This window comes from Erpetoichthys calabaricus, chromosome 6 (genome assembly GCF_900747795.2).
Source record: "Erpetoichthys calabaricus chromosome 6, fErpCal1.3, whole genome shotgun sequence".
Taxonomy (NCBI): domain Eukaryota; kingdom Metazoa; phylum Chordata; class Cladistia; order Polypteriformes; family Polypteridae; genus Erpetoichthys; species Erpetoichthys calabaricus.
In genome coordinates this window covers 81,072,219-81,089,004 of record NC_041399.2, presented here as the reverse complement: position 1 = coordinate 81,089,004, position 16,786 = coordinate 81,072,219, and the positions used below count along the sequence as shown (strand labels likewise).

At 35.1% G+C, this 16,786-nt stretch overlaps 1 protein-coding gene across 1 annotated transcript in view; it reads right to left on the bottom strand.

The window, feature by feature from the left end:
* mettl4 (methyltransferase 4, N6-adenosine) overlaps positions 1 to 16,786 on the bottom strand; it is a 57,219-nt gene that overhangs the window by 26,396 nt on the left and 14,037 nt on the right. Inside the window, exons 4-7 of the mRNA XM_028803765.2 lie at positions 15,233 to 15,302; positions 10,814 to 10,988; positions 7,150 to 7,256; positions 6,687 to 6,778 (exon numbers count right to left, since the gene is read on the bottom strand). Of these exons, the coding sequence (XP_028659598.1) occupies positions 6,687 to 6,778; positions 7,150 to 7,256; positions 10,814 to 10,988; positions 15,233 to 15,302 (444 nt within the window). The remainder of the gene's footprint in view (positions 1 to 6,686; positions 6,779 to 7,149; positions 7,257 to 10,813; positions 10,989 to 15,232; positions 15,303 to 16,786) is intronic.

The following is a 16,786-nucleotide window of genomic DNA, read 5'->3' as shown; positions in this document are numbered from 1 at the left end:
TTAAATTGGTCCATCTGTCACTTCTGGCACAGTAGGCTCAGGCTTCCTGTAATCCTAAACAGTGGCCTCAAAAAGAAAAAAGATGGAACCTTATACTAACATAATTTAAAATGACCTTGTGTTTAAATAAAATACAGAATAAAATGTAAATACAACTGGAAAATAATTTAAATAAGTCCTGAAAACCTGCACAATGCCTTTTTAAGAATTTACAGAGAATACCTCTACAGTCAATAATATGCACTGCAAACCTCAGTATTTTCTAAACTACTTACTAAAAAGACATCCAAAATAGTATTATACTCTCCATTGCTTGAAAATTATAAAACCAAGGATAGTTTCATGTCACTTGAATAAAAACCGAACAAAATTTAAATCCTCTCCCAAGATCTAATTAGTAAATACATTTAGAAGGTCTTTATTGTTATGTGTACAGTAAAATTCTTACTTGCATGTGCTAATCAATATGCAACCCATCACCACTATCTAATATTTGGAGTCAATTTAACTTAGCAAATTTTGAAAAACAATTAGTGTATACAACAACAGAAATAAAGTCCCAAAGTGAAAAATTTTGCAGATTTAACAATCCCTGCATTTTGAGGTGACCTATAGATCCAGATAAGACCATTAAAACGGTCAAAAACAAGTGGACAAAATAACCTTTGGATAATAGAATTATATGTAACTCCTTTGCATGTTTCTTACCTCAAGAAGACTAAAGTAAAAAGGAAAGTCCCAGTGTCTTTAATGATTATTTTTAAGTTATAACAGAGAGGTTATTTTTCCTTTCTTAATATTAGGCTTCAGATTTCTTTATTCTATATTGCAGATCTGGGTAAGCTCTTTTTATTGTGGTTTTCCAGTACATCATCATTTTGTTTCGAAATAACAGTTCAGTTTATTTACTTATGCTTTCATATGCATTGTTTAACACTTTAATTCTCTGTCATTAACAACAGGTGAAACTGATTTCAGACATCTCTAAAACTAGGCTCCCTCTCCAGTATACAACATACAGACATGATCCAAACTTTTTAGACAAAATGCAAAATTTGAATGTGATTAAAACAAAATGTATACCTATATCTTTTGTGCAATTCTTGACACTTGATTGCATGCTACACAGATGCTTAATCTTACAATCAGTAGCTGTCACTAGACTGCCAGAGCATGCATGTGTACAATGATAATGGTAGCAGCTGGCAAGATGTTTATTAAATAACGCAATACTTTTGCAAAATAAGGCACAATAATTATTGCATAATAACACAATATTATTGTGAAATAAAGCAATATTATATTTTTTGAGCAGTATGAATAAGCTCCCAGAAAAAACACTAGCATTTGATCTACTGTATTTTATTGTATGTCATACCACTGAAATACAGCTTCAAAGTCAGTACTGGAAAAAAAGCCAACATAATTAAAAACCCAGATTACAGTTTCATACTATTGTACAATATACAACAATATATAAACAATTTTCTTTAAACGAAAGGAAAAACAAAAAAGCTATTAATTTATTATGTTTACTAACAAAGGCAATATGTCTTATTTTCAGCATGCCATTTATGTCACCTATTTACATTTTACACTAGAGTAAACTTTACTTCTCAAGTCACCTGTGTAATGCAACCTATGCACACAAAGACAGTCACATTGAGTTTTACAACACGTGTGACAATTTGAGGTTTAACTGATTGATAATGTCAATAGGGAGTACTGTGTTAATCATTGTTATCCATATTGGACATTCTAAATGTGCAACATGGATAATAAAGTGAGAATGACAAAAGCAGAAAGTGCAATGACAAATTTTAATGTCTCATTGTGATCAGGCAGTAAGTTAGCAAAAGTGAACAGTGAACCACTGAAGAGTGGCATCTGTTCAGACTGTCTGATCTTGTCTACCAGGAAATGCTTTTCTCCGATCACACACAATATGTAAAAATAGAAAAATTAAACATGACCTGGCTAGAACAGGTGAAACCACCGAACACAGCTAAAACACTAATTATGTGACAGCACTGGTCATTGAAAATGCAGTAACCATCTATCAAAAGACAAGTTACGTAAGTTGGCATATGCTATCCATCACAGGTGTGAAATGCAAATAGATTTGCCATTTTACAGGATACATGCAGTATATGCTAGTGCTAAGCAGAGACTAGAAGAATACAGAATTACTGTGAAGAAGGCCTGCAGTAACTTATCTGTCCTACCAACAATCTGCCACACAATCGCATATTGTGAACAGCATTTTTATATTTACATAGACAAATAAAAATGTATGAACCCTGAGACAGCATTAGCAAATAGGCTATGATTCACCATACATTGTGTAGATCACTGTTTTAACAAACAACATTCTTTTATTAATATTAATAGAACACACATGGCTCAAATTAAGTAAAATGCTGAAGGACATAGCTAAAACAATACTATAAGAAGATAGGTGAAGAAAAAAAATAAAGAGTTTCACCAAGATGTCAAACAAATGCAGGGCATGGTTCCCTAAATATGTACATTATATACTGTACATAAATAATAAAATTCATGTTCTCTCTCTCTTTTCTGTTAACAATGTAGGTCCATAGGTCTCCCGCTGGGGGCATGTCTGAGTTCTCAAAATGGCTGGGAAAAGCAGAAGCAGGAGAACTTGTAGACTTTTATACCTCTGTATAGTTCTACAAAAGTTCAGAAGTTTATTGATTTTCAAGCCTCCTTAATACACATTATAAATAAAAAACTACAAAACAGTTAGAATCAAGACCCTGAACTGAGTTTCAATCACACATTAAATTCTTGTTGTAGGATGGTTTATAAGCTAGTAATAAAATATACCACACTTGTTAAAGTCCTTTAGGCAAGCTAAGCATTAATGTTAGATTGTTACAACATAATATGATTAAAGCATAATATTGACAGAGAATAACATAGCTAATTATTGTTTTATATTTGCATTGGCAGATAATGCAATCATGCAAACTTTTATTTCATTGTCTAAATTCTTTTTAAGGGTCTCCATTCCATTTGTATTCATTGTGTCTTGAAAACTATTGCCATAGTTTATGATTTACTGTACCTGAGTGCTTCATTGCAAATACTGTGTTTTTGTTAGTAAATGCAAACTGCAATCTACCAACATATTTACCAAGCACTCACATTTATGTAAATTCTGCCAGCATCTACCAGACCACCCTGAGTTAATTTTTTAGTTACTTTTTCTGTATCTGAATTCAGAATTGCTCTGAGAAATTAGCAAAAAAAAAAAAATTAGTGCTGGAATAATTTCAAGGAAGGTATACAATGCTAACCTGAAGGACTTGTGCAGATACTATTTAACAGAAATAACAGGTCCTTGACAACTCATAAGCAGTTTGTGACCAAAGAGTGCTTTTCCATGTAAAACACCAGCAAAATGTATGTTTTTTGCTTTTTATGTGGCAGGGATTTGCAAATGTATTAAAGAATTTGTGTTTATGGAATAAGCAAGAGTCTAGCTATTAAACAAACTTCCATTAAAGTTGTCAAAAAAAAATTGTACTCTTAAAGGCTTGTCAGAAATCTTCAATTTTAAACAAAAAAAGCCACTTAAAATATTTTCCAATAACTTCTTTCTTTAATTTTTAGTTAAAGTCCAGACAAAGTCTTACTGACACAAAGGCGGAATCTAATATGTCCTCAGTTGAAGTGTGCACAAAGAAATGAGTCAACAGGAAAGAATTTTTGGATGTAAAACATAACATTAAACACAAAGAAATACTGCATGTAAATCTTAACCAAAAAGCACCATAAAACATTTAACTTGCCAAGGATGCTAACAATACAAATTGAGGCGCAAATCAGCCTTCTCATTATGTAACACAATGCCAGGTAATACTCAAATGCATCAAAAACTTTTGAAATGAACAATAAAAAACACATTCTTCAGAAACAGGTTTCCTGTGACATCTTACTACAAATCAAAGTTTTTCCAGAAATGTAGTCAGGTAAGCTGCAATATAAAACTGTGCCATTGATTTAATCCGATCCTATAAAATGGTCCACTATCTTAGAGATTTAAGGCACCATTATGAGAAGATTTTGGTAGACAGAGTGTGTTACAGCTTCACTTCAACACTCTGTCTATTAACACTAACTGTTTCTACTTAGGACATAGTTTGCAGAAAGCTAGGCAGGAATACTGAAACTATGCTTTTTGTGTGCTCTGAGAAGCATCAATAGGTACTTCATTGATTTTTGAAACCTAAAGATACTTTCCAGGCAGACATGAACAACAATTACTGTAGGGTAAGCATTGACACAGATGAACAAAACATTTCAAGAAGAGAAAGGTGTTTATAAACAAATGATCTGACCAATCATGTAAAGCAAACATGTTCAAAAATCATTTCTGTAAGACAAAGTAGTAACAGACAGAATATGACTAGAGGTAAATTTGAGAAGTCTGGACTATTTTCTGAACATCCAAAACTTTATGTGAATATAACAATACAATACATGTGATGAAAAGCACCAGTATATAAATGCACTGACAGGCATGGGTAAGGCATGGTCCACTTCATACTGTGTGGGTTTCCACTGGTGGTGCCTTATTCATGTACCAGAAGCCTTTCTTTTCTCATATGCTAATGTACCTATAGTTTCTCAATCAGCAGAGAGTTTGGAAATGTTCAAATGATATGAATGCACCAAAAGAGCACATTTCAGAACAAAACTGTGTACTACTTTTAATAGTGAGGACAATTTGTTTACCTCCAGAGAATTCTGGGAGAATTACCAAATTTGCATGCTGGCATGATTTATCTTCTGAAAGTTGCAAGTATTGCAGTACACAGCAGGAATGTTGTCTGTTTTATATGTGTTACTCTACATAAATAGTTTTTTAATTTTTTTTTTTTTATTTTAGAAAAAAAAAACACAACTGCCACAAAAATTCTTATTCTTGCATGAAATGACAAAAGTTAGAAGTTTCAGCACACAGATGTTATACATTTTAGCAATGTAATTATATAATCAAATACAACTCATTTAGATGCCCTGCCATAAATCTTCTATACTGTGCATGGAAGTTACATTTATTATACTAGTTTTAAGAAAAAGCAGCGTGTATATCAAGTTTACAGAACTCTTATGACTGGTTTATACTTATAACTGGTGTAGTGTGTTAAGGAAAATCACACATAACTTCATGTGAATCACTGCACTGTCCCTTCTTCAGTACGTTTAATATAATAGGCTACACTGTACATCTGGACAAACAAGTATGAAATACTGTAAGTTATTTAATAATGTTTCTTAATATTTTAAATTACAAATTTATCTGCTTATTAAAAACAGGACTGCAGAGAGCTGGAAACTTTTACAGCAGCCACAGACACTAGGAAAGAATTAATCCTATTCAGGATGACAATACAAGCAATTTCAAAACAATCCATCCATCCATTTTCCAACCCGCTGAATCCGAACACAGGGTCACGGGGGTCTTCTGGATCCAATCCCAGCCAACACAGGGCACAAGGCAGGAACCAATCCCGGGCAGGGTGCCAACCCACCGCAGGGCACACACAAACACACCTACACACCAAGCACACACTAGGGCCAATTTAGAATCGCCAATCCACCTAACCTGCATGTCTTTGGACTGTGGGAGGAAACCGGAGCGCCCGGAGGAAACCCACGCAGACACGGGGAGAACATGCAAACTCCACGCAGGGAGGACCCGGGAAGCGAACCCAGGTCCCCAGATCTCCCAACTGCGAGGCAGCAGCGCTACCCACTGCGCCACCGTGCCGCCCAAAACAATCATTAACTATAAATAATTATTAATTATGCATCAAAGAAAGACTTCCATATGTAAATAATAAGAAATCAAATAGACATACCATTAAAAGGACAATTAAAAAGCCTGCACACCAACCTTGCATATTGTACTGTGTACTGGTTAAGTGAGGTTAGATTTTCTTTATACTTTTATTTATACTCTCTTACTCATACTTTGCAAGGCACAATTAATAGGCCATTTGTGTCAGTACCAGGTCTCTCTGGATCTCCTCCCTATCACAAAGACTTGCATGTTAGGTTAAATGGTGACTGTCAATTTAACCATTATACATGTACAACATCTTATATTCATTTCATTACCATATGACTATTATACCATCAAGAATAAACTACTTCAGAGCGTATATTGCAAACACAGATATTTTTTTACAATTGGAGCAAAGGCTGTTTAAATGAATCGCCTAAAGCTGCACTGTGAAGACCAGACAGAATAGAACTGGCAACCTTATGGCTTGAAATCCGGTGCCTTAAACACTACTCCGCATTACTAAATATCGACAGCACTTTGAGGTGTTAAGTTTTCATTCTATATATGAATTCAAATTTTTATTTTTTGTGAATTAGTATTTTATCTTTTAAAATCTACCACTTGCTGTTTACATCTTCAAAACCAGGGACAACTTTAGAGATTTATTCTACCAGCAAGTGATTAATTAAGGTCAATCAAAAAACAGAATTTAGATATCTTGGGACCAGACTATTAAGGGTAAAAGTAATTTTTGCTAAATGACAAACTACAAGCAATAAACTGTGCAGTTAAATCAATAAAATGTCAAAACAATTTAAGAAAACAGCATTTGTAAGAATCCTACAAGTTAGTTAGAACACAGACTAACCTGAAAGTGAGGGTTTATGGGAATGAAGGGTGGAAGGTATACTGCAAATTATTTTTTGATCTGGTATAGGGTAAATGGTGGTTTCTGTTTCACTGTTGGAAGAATAAGTAAAAAAATAATATACATTATAGATTATTTAAAATACCTTCTAAGAACAATAATATGTCACCTTCTATTTTTTAACGACCTCTGCTGATAATAAGTTCAAACATGGTGACTACAATTATAATCGGTCTACACAAACTACACCACTTTAATGTTTAAAATAAAAACCGTGATCACAATTTCTTTTCTGCAGACAGCAAAACTTAATAAGGTCAACAACAGTAGTGTTTAAAAACAGTACATGAGAATATAGACTTATTGCAAAAAATTTCATACATAGAACTTGCACACTTCTATTGACCAATTTATGACTTCAGAAAACAATAAGAGAATGTGAATATGTGTCTCCTTTGCATACCTTGTAAAATACTCTTTGCTTTTTCTATATCTTCCCAATACCAGATTTTCATACGGCTTCTTATGTGAAGATTCAAGAGGAAATACAAATTCTCCTGCCTTGGTAATCTGAAATAAAAATTAAGTAAAAAAACATAAAAAACACTGTATTCTGAACAATGCACACATATACTATATTAACTTACAAGGCTGTCAGCTTTTAAAACCACGCATGCATCATGATATTCCAGTTTATCAGTGGCCAAAAAAACACAATTATTCATATTTATACTGAGGAATTTTAATCAAACAGGGGTCCAGAATCAGAGAACCACTGCATCATCATTTTATTTGTTACAATTAGTTTAAATGCTTTTTTTTGGTCTAAAGGTATACTGCAGAAGAGCAGATGAAATTATTCTTCAAAAAGCTTATCATTAAATAGTACATTATTTTTATGTGTGCATATTCACAAAGAATGCAAAAAGAACAACTTTAAACAACTAAAAAATGTACACATGGTGTACCATTCAGGTGCATTCAGAGATGTAGATTTGAAAACTGGAGCACTTTAAATATTCTTGTGGGTTCAGTAAAAGAGTTCATCACATTACATATCACATACTGTTTATTAAATAATTAAATTTGTAACAATAAGTCATTTAAAATAACAGTGACAATATAAACTGCTCAAGAAACTTAAAGGAACACTTTGAAAACACATCATATCTCAATGGGAAAAAATATAATGCTGGATATCTATACTGATATGGACTGGGTAATGTGTTAGTTTGTAACATTGTTTGATGGAAATGAATATTATCGACCTAAAGAGGGATGAATACAAAGATACCCTGAAAATCAAAATGAAAAAATTATGCAGCAGGTTAGTCCATTTTGCAAAATTTCATTGAAGCAACTCAAAATTGTTTTAAGTAGTTTGTATGGCCCCCACGTGCCTATATGAATGCCTGACAACGTCAAGGCATGCTCCTAAAGAGACGATGGATGGTGTCCTGGGGGATCTCCTCTCAGATCTGGACCAGGGCATTACTGAGCTCCTGGACAGTCTGAGGTGCAACCTGGAGGAGTCGACTGGACCAAAACATAATGTCCCAGAGGTGTTCTATTGGATTTAGGTCAGGCAAGTGTGGGGGCCAGTCAATGATATCAATTCCTTCATCCTCCAGGAACTGCCTACATACTCTCATCACATGATTCCAGACATTGTCGTGTACCAGGAGGAACCCAGGACCCACTGCACCAGCATAGAGTCTGACAATGAGTCCAAGGATTTCATCCAGATACCTAATGGCAGACAAAGTGTCATTGTCTAGCCTGTAGAAGTCTATGTGTCTCTCCATGGTTATGCCTCCCCAGACCATCACTGACCCACCACCAAACCAGTCATGCTGAACGAAGTTACAGGCAGCATAACGTTCTCCACAGCTTCTCCAGACCCTTTCATGTCTGTCACATGTGCTCAGGGTGAACCTGCCAATTCTGGTATTCTATGGCAAATGCCAATCAAGCTCCAAGGTGCCAGGCAGTGAGCACAGGGCCCACAAGAGAACATCAGGCCCTCAGGCCACCCTCATGAAGTCTGTTTCTGATTGTTTGGTCAGAGACATTCACACCAGTGGCCTTGCTGGAGTTAAATTTGTAGGGCTCTGGCAGTGCTCATCCTGTTCCTCCTTGCCCAAAGGAGCAGATACCGGTCCTGCTGATGGGTTAAGGACCTTCTATGGCCCTGTCCAGCTATCCTAGAATAACTGCCTTTATCCTGAAATCTCCTCTATGCCCTTGATTCTGTGCTAACCTTCTGGCAATGTCACGTATTGATGTGCCATCCTGGAGAAGTTGGACTACCTGTGCAACCTCTGTAGGGTCCAGATATTGCCTCATGCTGCCAGTAGTGACATTGACCGTAGCTAAATGCAAATCTAGTGAAAAAACAGTCAGAAAAGATGAGGAGGGAAAAATGTCAGTGGCCTCCACCATTTAAACCATTCCTGTTTTGGGGGTTGTCTCATCGTTGCCCCTCTAGTGCACCTGTTGCTAATTTAATTAACACCAAAGCAGCTGAAATTGATTAACAAGCCCCTCTGCTACTTAACTGACCAGATCAATATCCAAGAAGTTTCACTGACTTGATGCTATACTCTGATTAAAAAGTGTTCCTTTAATTTTTTGAGCAGTATATACAGTATGTTAGTAAAATACATAAAATACATGTTTTTAAGTTGCATTTTACAAATATTTTATACTTGAAAATGGAGCACAAATACGCTTGTGGCGACTGAAATAACCTTCAAAGATAGTAGATTCCAACTCAAGTGATGAAACAAATGTATCAATTGATGTCCTATTGTTAATTGTTAGTTGCAAAGTGTCTATTAGCTTATAGGTTGAATTTCTTAAACATAAAATTTTTCAAACAAGTATCCAATGGAGATTTAAAACCCATGTTGAAGTTAAGCTAAAATTGCTGGCAGCACCTGACTATGATAGATAGAAGGCTACTGTGGCAAGGTACCAATAAATTATAGTGTTCAATAAGTATTGCATCATTATGTTCTGCAACAAATGTAGCCATGAGGTTGTTTTTTCGTGTAAAGGAAAGCCACACTTATGGAGTTTGATTACTTTCCTGTCAACTTTTACATAAGTTACTAGTTTTCACTTTTAAGGTCACAAACATCATGTAGCTTATCTGATACAATTTCAAGGAACAGAAGTGACCTGCTGTGTCTGAGGTTTGTCAAAACTGCTGTGCAGCTGCAGGAGCCACTTCTACAGGCGGCATATAAAGCAGCAGCCATTGCAGCAAACCTAACTCTGCAGTTGTTTTACTGTCAGGAGCAACTGTCAAACAAATAAAAGATGAAAATGTACAAAATATACAACTTGAAGAGACCTCTCTCAGCGGAAATTTGAACTGTAAATTAATCCATCAGTTTTAAGTTGGGTAAGCTTGAATAATTTCCCAATGCTTGTCCATGTGCGTTTTTGAAATTTCAAAACTTTGTAAAACAAGCTGTATTTGAGAAAAAGAAAATTAAAATTTCCCAGCAAATTTCCTTGAAGAATATGTGTGCCAAATTTCAACAAAACTGGTCCACTGAAAGCAGATTTGCTTCATTCTGACATACACAGCAATGACCTAAGTGATTTTCGCAGTATAAGCAAACATACCTAAAAAAGACTTAATAAATGCAGATATATTTGTGCAAGTTATAAATGACTTCCTTTACAGTTTTGGCATCTTTGTTTTGGTGATAAAAATCTTTTAGTTAATGACTTGTAGCAATCCTTATTTTGACTTCACTCACAGTCTCATCCCTTTATTAATAATGCTTGTCAACAACCATAATGCTATTCAAACCTGACTACAGTTTTACAGTATCTTTTTAGGTTTTGTTAAGTCCAAAACCAAGCCAAAGTCAACCATAAGGTAAACCTTAATCAAGAACAGAGGTTTCAAACTGCCCTGCATTTTTCTTTTGGATTAAGTGAGAATTTGGAAAAACTGCCATAAAGGTTACATAGGATTGCTGTACATTTTAAAGTTTGGCCTACTATATAATTCAAAGTCAACCTCTCTCATATTTAAAAATATTTTACTCAGATGAAAAACGCCAGGGTACAGTTGTTTCTTAAGTCCAAAATTTAAATCAGGTTCTTACTTTTACCCACCACCAGTCTGTAACTGCTTCAATGGACCAAAACGGGTACAGTTCATCCTTCACAAACCTCAGGTGTTTTTGCCTGTTGGTCACCCAGGTAACTATAAGGCATTCTGGGGCTGCCAGATTTGGTACAGGAATTTGTTTCAGTTGATGAGCAGGTAAGAATTGGTACCTGAAAAGTAGTTGTAGAAAAATTATAAAACAAATGTTGAAAAGGATGCAAATTAAGGTGGCAGGCATCATTGCACCATAATACCATTCAAAAACATGCTGCTGATGTGTTCTATATAGATTTTGCATGTTTCTCTTTTTTGTGGTCTGTATGAGTGACTGTAGGTATGTGTGCAAATAGATAGATAAATCTAAGGATCCAAGGCATTTCTTTAAACATTTATGTTGAATAATTCATTGGTTAAAAGTACTCAATGACAGTGTATCAGAGGGATGATGTGCAGCACTGTTCATAATGTTCTTCATTATCTCCTCTGCTAATACCTCCAGCAGATGGAATGTGCATCCCAAAACAAGACTAACCTTCTTAAACAGCTTATTGATTTGGTAGATGTCTCCTGAAGTGAGGTTATTGGCTCAGCATACTACAGTGTAGAAAAATGCATTGGATATCACAGAAATAGAACATGTAAAGGGTGTCTCTATGCACACTGAAGGATCGCAAACATTGAAGGAATGCAAAGAAAAAAGAGTTTGTTATACCATGTTTTACATAGTTCCTCTGTGTTCTAGACCAATCCAACATGGCAATGATGTAGACCTCCAATTACTTATAGCAGCGCTCCACCCCAACATCCACTCCTTCAATAGTGACTAAGTGTATGGACTCTTTGGTGAGACTAACATGTAACATGGCACTGCTTCATGCAATGCCAGGATGTGATCCTGCTTGCCACAGGTCTGTGCTAAATAAATAGAAAATGGATGGATTGATGGATCTCACACTTTTATGTATTTACATTATTTGTGGACAGTTACTTTGTTCTATACCACCTAGTCTATTCATGGCATATTTCAAAATGTTATTTAAATTGTTTGTGTATTCAAAAATCAAATTACAATTTGAGTAAAACATTCTGCTATAAGGTAAACTTATGAAATTAAAACAGCAATACCTATCAAACTTCTAGCAACACAAGAGCTGATCATTTCTTCCATATATTATTTATATTTATTTATTTATATTTGTTTATTTACTTTATTTGTTACTTAGTATTGCCTAATCTTATTTGTATATATTTTTTTTTTCTTTCTTCATCTAGTAAAGCACTTTGAGCTACATTAGTTGTATGAAAACGTGCTATATAAATAAATGTTGTTGTTGTTGTTATTAAGAACAACTGTATATTATATATAATATTACTATAATAGGCTTGTGCAACAATATGTATGATGTCATCAATTATGATCAATGATAAAAATAACTGATAATAATTTTTTTTAAAGTTAGTTGTCTTCTTACCTATGGCACACCACTTAAACTGACCAAAAGTAATCCATCCATCCATTTTCCAACCCGCTGAATCCGAACACAGGGTCACGGGGTTCTGCTGGAGCCAATCCCAGCCAACACAGGGCACAAGGCAGGAACCAATCTCGGGCAGGGTGCCAACCCACTGCAGGACACACCCACACACCAAGCACACACTAGGGCCAATTTAGAATCGCCAATCCACCTAACCTGCATGTCTTTGGACTGTGGGAGGAAACCGGAGCACCCGGAGGAAACCCACACAGACACGGGGAGAACATGCAAACTCCACGCAGGGAGGACCCGGGAAGCGAACCCAGGTCTCCCAACTGCGAGGCAGCAGCGCTACCCACTGCGCCACTGTGCTGCCCCCAAAAGTAATGTTAATCATATTTTGAGATATGTCAGAGATGGAGGACATAAATATGGAGGAGGGTTAAAGATCAAATAACTGAAACGTGTGAAGTTATTTCAGCTTCACATCTGGTAAGAAATCTGTTTCTTGCAAGATCTGTGAGCTCATTTGGGATGGGATTACTTGAGAAGAAAACATATTGGAGTAATGTTGACCTCTTTCTTTCTCTCTACAGACTCCCCAAACCCCACCCCTTAGTTTTAATGTCTTTGATTTCTTCTTATAGCTGAAAATCCTTTTTTTTTATTTTATTGATTTTATTTAAAATCAAATAACATTCCATACAAATAACCCAAGTTTTACAAAAAAAAAAAAAAAAAAAAAGGTTTGAATCTTAAAATCTCAAAATCCTTATCTGAGTCAAAGAAAAAGGCATCTTGAAATATGCAACACTCAGCTCATCTTACTGTCTTTGTTGCCACCTAGCATATAAACATTATACGCAAATTCTCTTGATGTTTAAATCCTGAAAGCATTTTTTAGCAATATCCTCTTGAGGAGGGTACCCCAAAATAAAGTGTCATTATTCTGAAATTAAGACAGGACATTTTTTTTACTAGAACCTGACAGGTATCCTCTTGAATGTAATAGAGTGGTAATTTATATCACATTTAAACATGCTTTGACTTAGAAACTGCTGCTAAACTTACAAAAGACTAGATGCTAAGAGATAACATTTTCAAATTATTGTTTTGTGATATATTATAGTTCATGTACCAGTAGTTACAGGTCAGTTATTTCACTTCTGAGGTGTTCTCAGACATGTTAACTGTACCTGTATAAAGTTTTATGTTGAAGTGCAAAAGAATAAACAATTATAGCACGTGGCACCATGTATCCCCTCTTTATCCAAAAAGTCTCCAAAAACATCTCCAAACAGGTATTCAGATTTATAACTGATTTAATGCACATAAACAATGAACAATTTAAAGCTAAATCTCAAAAAAAAATTAAAACAATCCTGTTAATCCTGGGTATGACATTAATCTGCATCCAGCCCTGCATGTAGGCCCTCCAACCTGCAGGGAAAAGACTTGGGGGTTGGTGGCAGAATTGGCACTCTAGCCACCATAAAAAACTTCACGCTGGTTCCATTCCATCTGAACTAGTATGGTGCTGAGGTGTCACCTGTTGCATGGCTGCACTCGGGTCCTAATCTGGAATCCTGAGTTGGTTTGTCGTGTGGTGGGTGCGGCAATGCGCTGTATCAGCACATGCTCCTAACCTCCTCCTCCTCCTGTTAATCCTGTGCTCAGCACTCGCATTCCCCTGCTCTTTGCATCCTTCAGTATGAACGGCTATAGGTTAGCCTCCGCATGCCCATGTACGATGTTGGAAAGCTCTGTCTCTCTGCTGTCCAATACTAGAATATTTTTGAGTGTGTGACCTTATGAATCAGAGCCAGTGACCTGGGAAAATAAGAAATACTAGCCAATGTAACATGTATTACTTTTTGGAGGATATCTCATAATGTGTGCATTGTACAGCATTGTGTTTGGAATTGTTTTAATCAGGACAATCTACTGTAAGTACTCATATGCCATTTTATTTCTTTGCTAGTGTTTTGTGAAGTAAAATGCATATTGTAAAATCAGAAGAGTGCTAATACTATTATAATTTTTAGGCTGTAGTTCACGTATGCCAAGTCAGTGGGAGGGTTCATTATATTGGTTCTACTGGTCCAAATCTTTAGAATGATGCACAGCATTTGGATATTCATTATGCAAAATAATTCTTATGATTTTTTTAAAATAATTTTATGACAATTTATGAAATGTCACACTTATATTTTCATGTCAAATTAAAACTAAACCGTAAATATTAGAACAATTTGATCATTAGGATTGTGATGCCGAGATCCATAGCTTTCAAACTGCGTTGTTTTTTGTGTCAGTGTGTGACAGGCATGTGGTGTAATGCATTTTTTTTTAAAAGGCAAGTGACCCTGGTTCTGGGCTGAGACAAGTTTAAGAGAGTGTTTCATCTTTATACCCCTTGATGTTGAAAGCAGCCTTGAAAGTGTTAAGCCTGACCTTAACATGAGTAACATGTAAACATTTTTATACACAGTTTTGTGAAAGGTATAAAATTGCTTTTTTATAGTTAAATGTGTGCAATTTTGGACAAATGTTTCATTTTTTTAAACCCCCCAAATAATCAAACTAACTAATCAATTAGCAAAATAGTTGTTTTCAGCACTAATTAGTATTCTCCAGATGTACAACATGGCACACCAGTTTAAACATCCAGTAACAATGTAAACATATTTTGATACTTGTAGTGCAGGCAGGTCTGGCAACTTTTTAACACCAGGAATGGACCTTATGCTTTAAATGTGAATTATTTAGCCGTAAGTTTAAATTGCTGGCTGTAAATTTAACTGTTCAACCTGATTCTATTTTTGAACACATAGGGCTATGATGTGTCCATTTGAGTCAGTGTAATTTAAATTTTATTGAAACCATGGAGAAAGATAACCTCTGTAAATTTACAGCACAGTTTACTCTAGTTTACATACCTGTTGCTCCTTTTAACAGATTTGTTTTCCCATGGTGGATCGATGATGATGACATCAAATTTATTATTGCCTGGAATAAATTAAAATCACATTAGGAGTCAAACAAACAAAAAAAATTGCTGTTTAAGTTTAGTGGTTCCTGGTTCAAATTTAAGCCTGGTTCCTTCAATTTTTTCCTCATAGCAAATTGTGTGACAAAAGATAAAATAACAGACAAAAACGTATTAAAAACTTATACCAACAAACAAAAAACAACTGGATGGCATTAGCAAATGCCAGATTTCATCCTATTCTGGTAACTTCAGGTGCAAGGCAGGAACCATCCATGAAGAAGATGACCATTTATCATTGAACAGGTATCACACATGCAAATGCATTGAGCTAATTTAGAGATACCAATTAGATGAGCAAGCTCATCTTTGGGATATTGTAGTAAAACAAAGCTACACAAGTAAAAACTTATAAAAATTATGGGAAGAAGATGTAAACTCTGCTTGTGGTATTCAAATCCAAGATGCAATCCTAGCCCACTGTACCATCATCTTCTGTATTTAAATATTAAAACGTTTTCCCAAAATGGGATTTTATTTGATCATAAACATTCTCCCTATCTCCGTATGGGTTTTTCACTAGCTGTCCTTACAAGGCTAAATTACATCAATGTTGGGTTATTTGGCAACTCTAGATTGACTCAGAATCAGTAAATATTTGTGAGTGTGCAAGGTAAGGTATTATAGGGTTCTAAAACGGATAGATGGATTTTTGTAAGCCAATACTTACTCAAAAATTAATGCTAACCTTTCTGAAAGAAAATGTCAATATCTATAAATTCTACTTATTATTTAAAAGTACCAATGCATGAAAAAGAAAATAAATTAGATCAACAAGGATTAGCTTATGTACAACATAAATCCAGGCGCCACAATATTTCAGTAAAAAGTTACTCAGTCAAAGAGCTAATCACCGGAAAATGTTTAAGAGGTGCCTTGCTATATAAGGGATTAAATGCACAAAAAAGAATCTATGGAGAAAATTTAATTACCCAGAAATTATACAGTTATGTGGGTAGTCTTCCCATTAAGATAGTTCAAAAATATATGAGATCAAAACTATAAGAAAACCCAGAACCAAGGATCTTCAGTCCACTCTCACTGTTGGTGATGTCCAAACTCATACCTCAGCCATATAATGCACATTGACTTGAAATGGCAATCGTGAGGGAAAGTTAAAGGAAGTCTTTGTTCTCAGATATGAACACTGCTCTGTGTATTAGGTTTGCAAAAGACCACAAGGTTGTTCCTGTTAATTTTTGCAAGGACATTTTCTGAATTTTCTGAACAAAATATTCTAGAACTGATAGTAATGGCAACAAAAAAACCTAACCAGTCTACTGCCAAAATGATATTTTCTCCAATGTCAATAATGTTGATAAAAATGTCAAAGTTCAGATCTCAATTCAACAGATGTATTGTGAAAAAACAGAAGCAAGTTGTTCATGCAAGACAAATGACACATCTACAGCAGTTGAAGCAATTATATTATGAAGAACGGGCA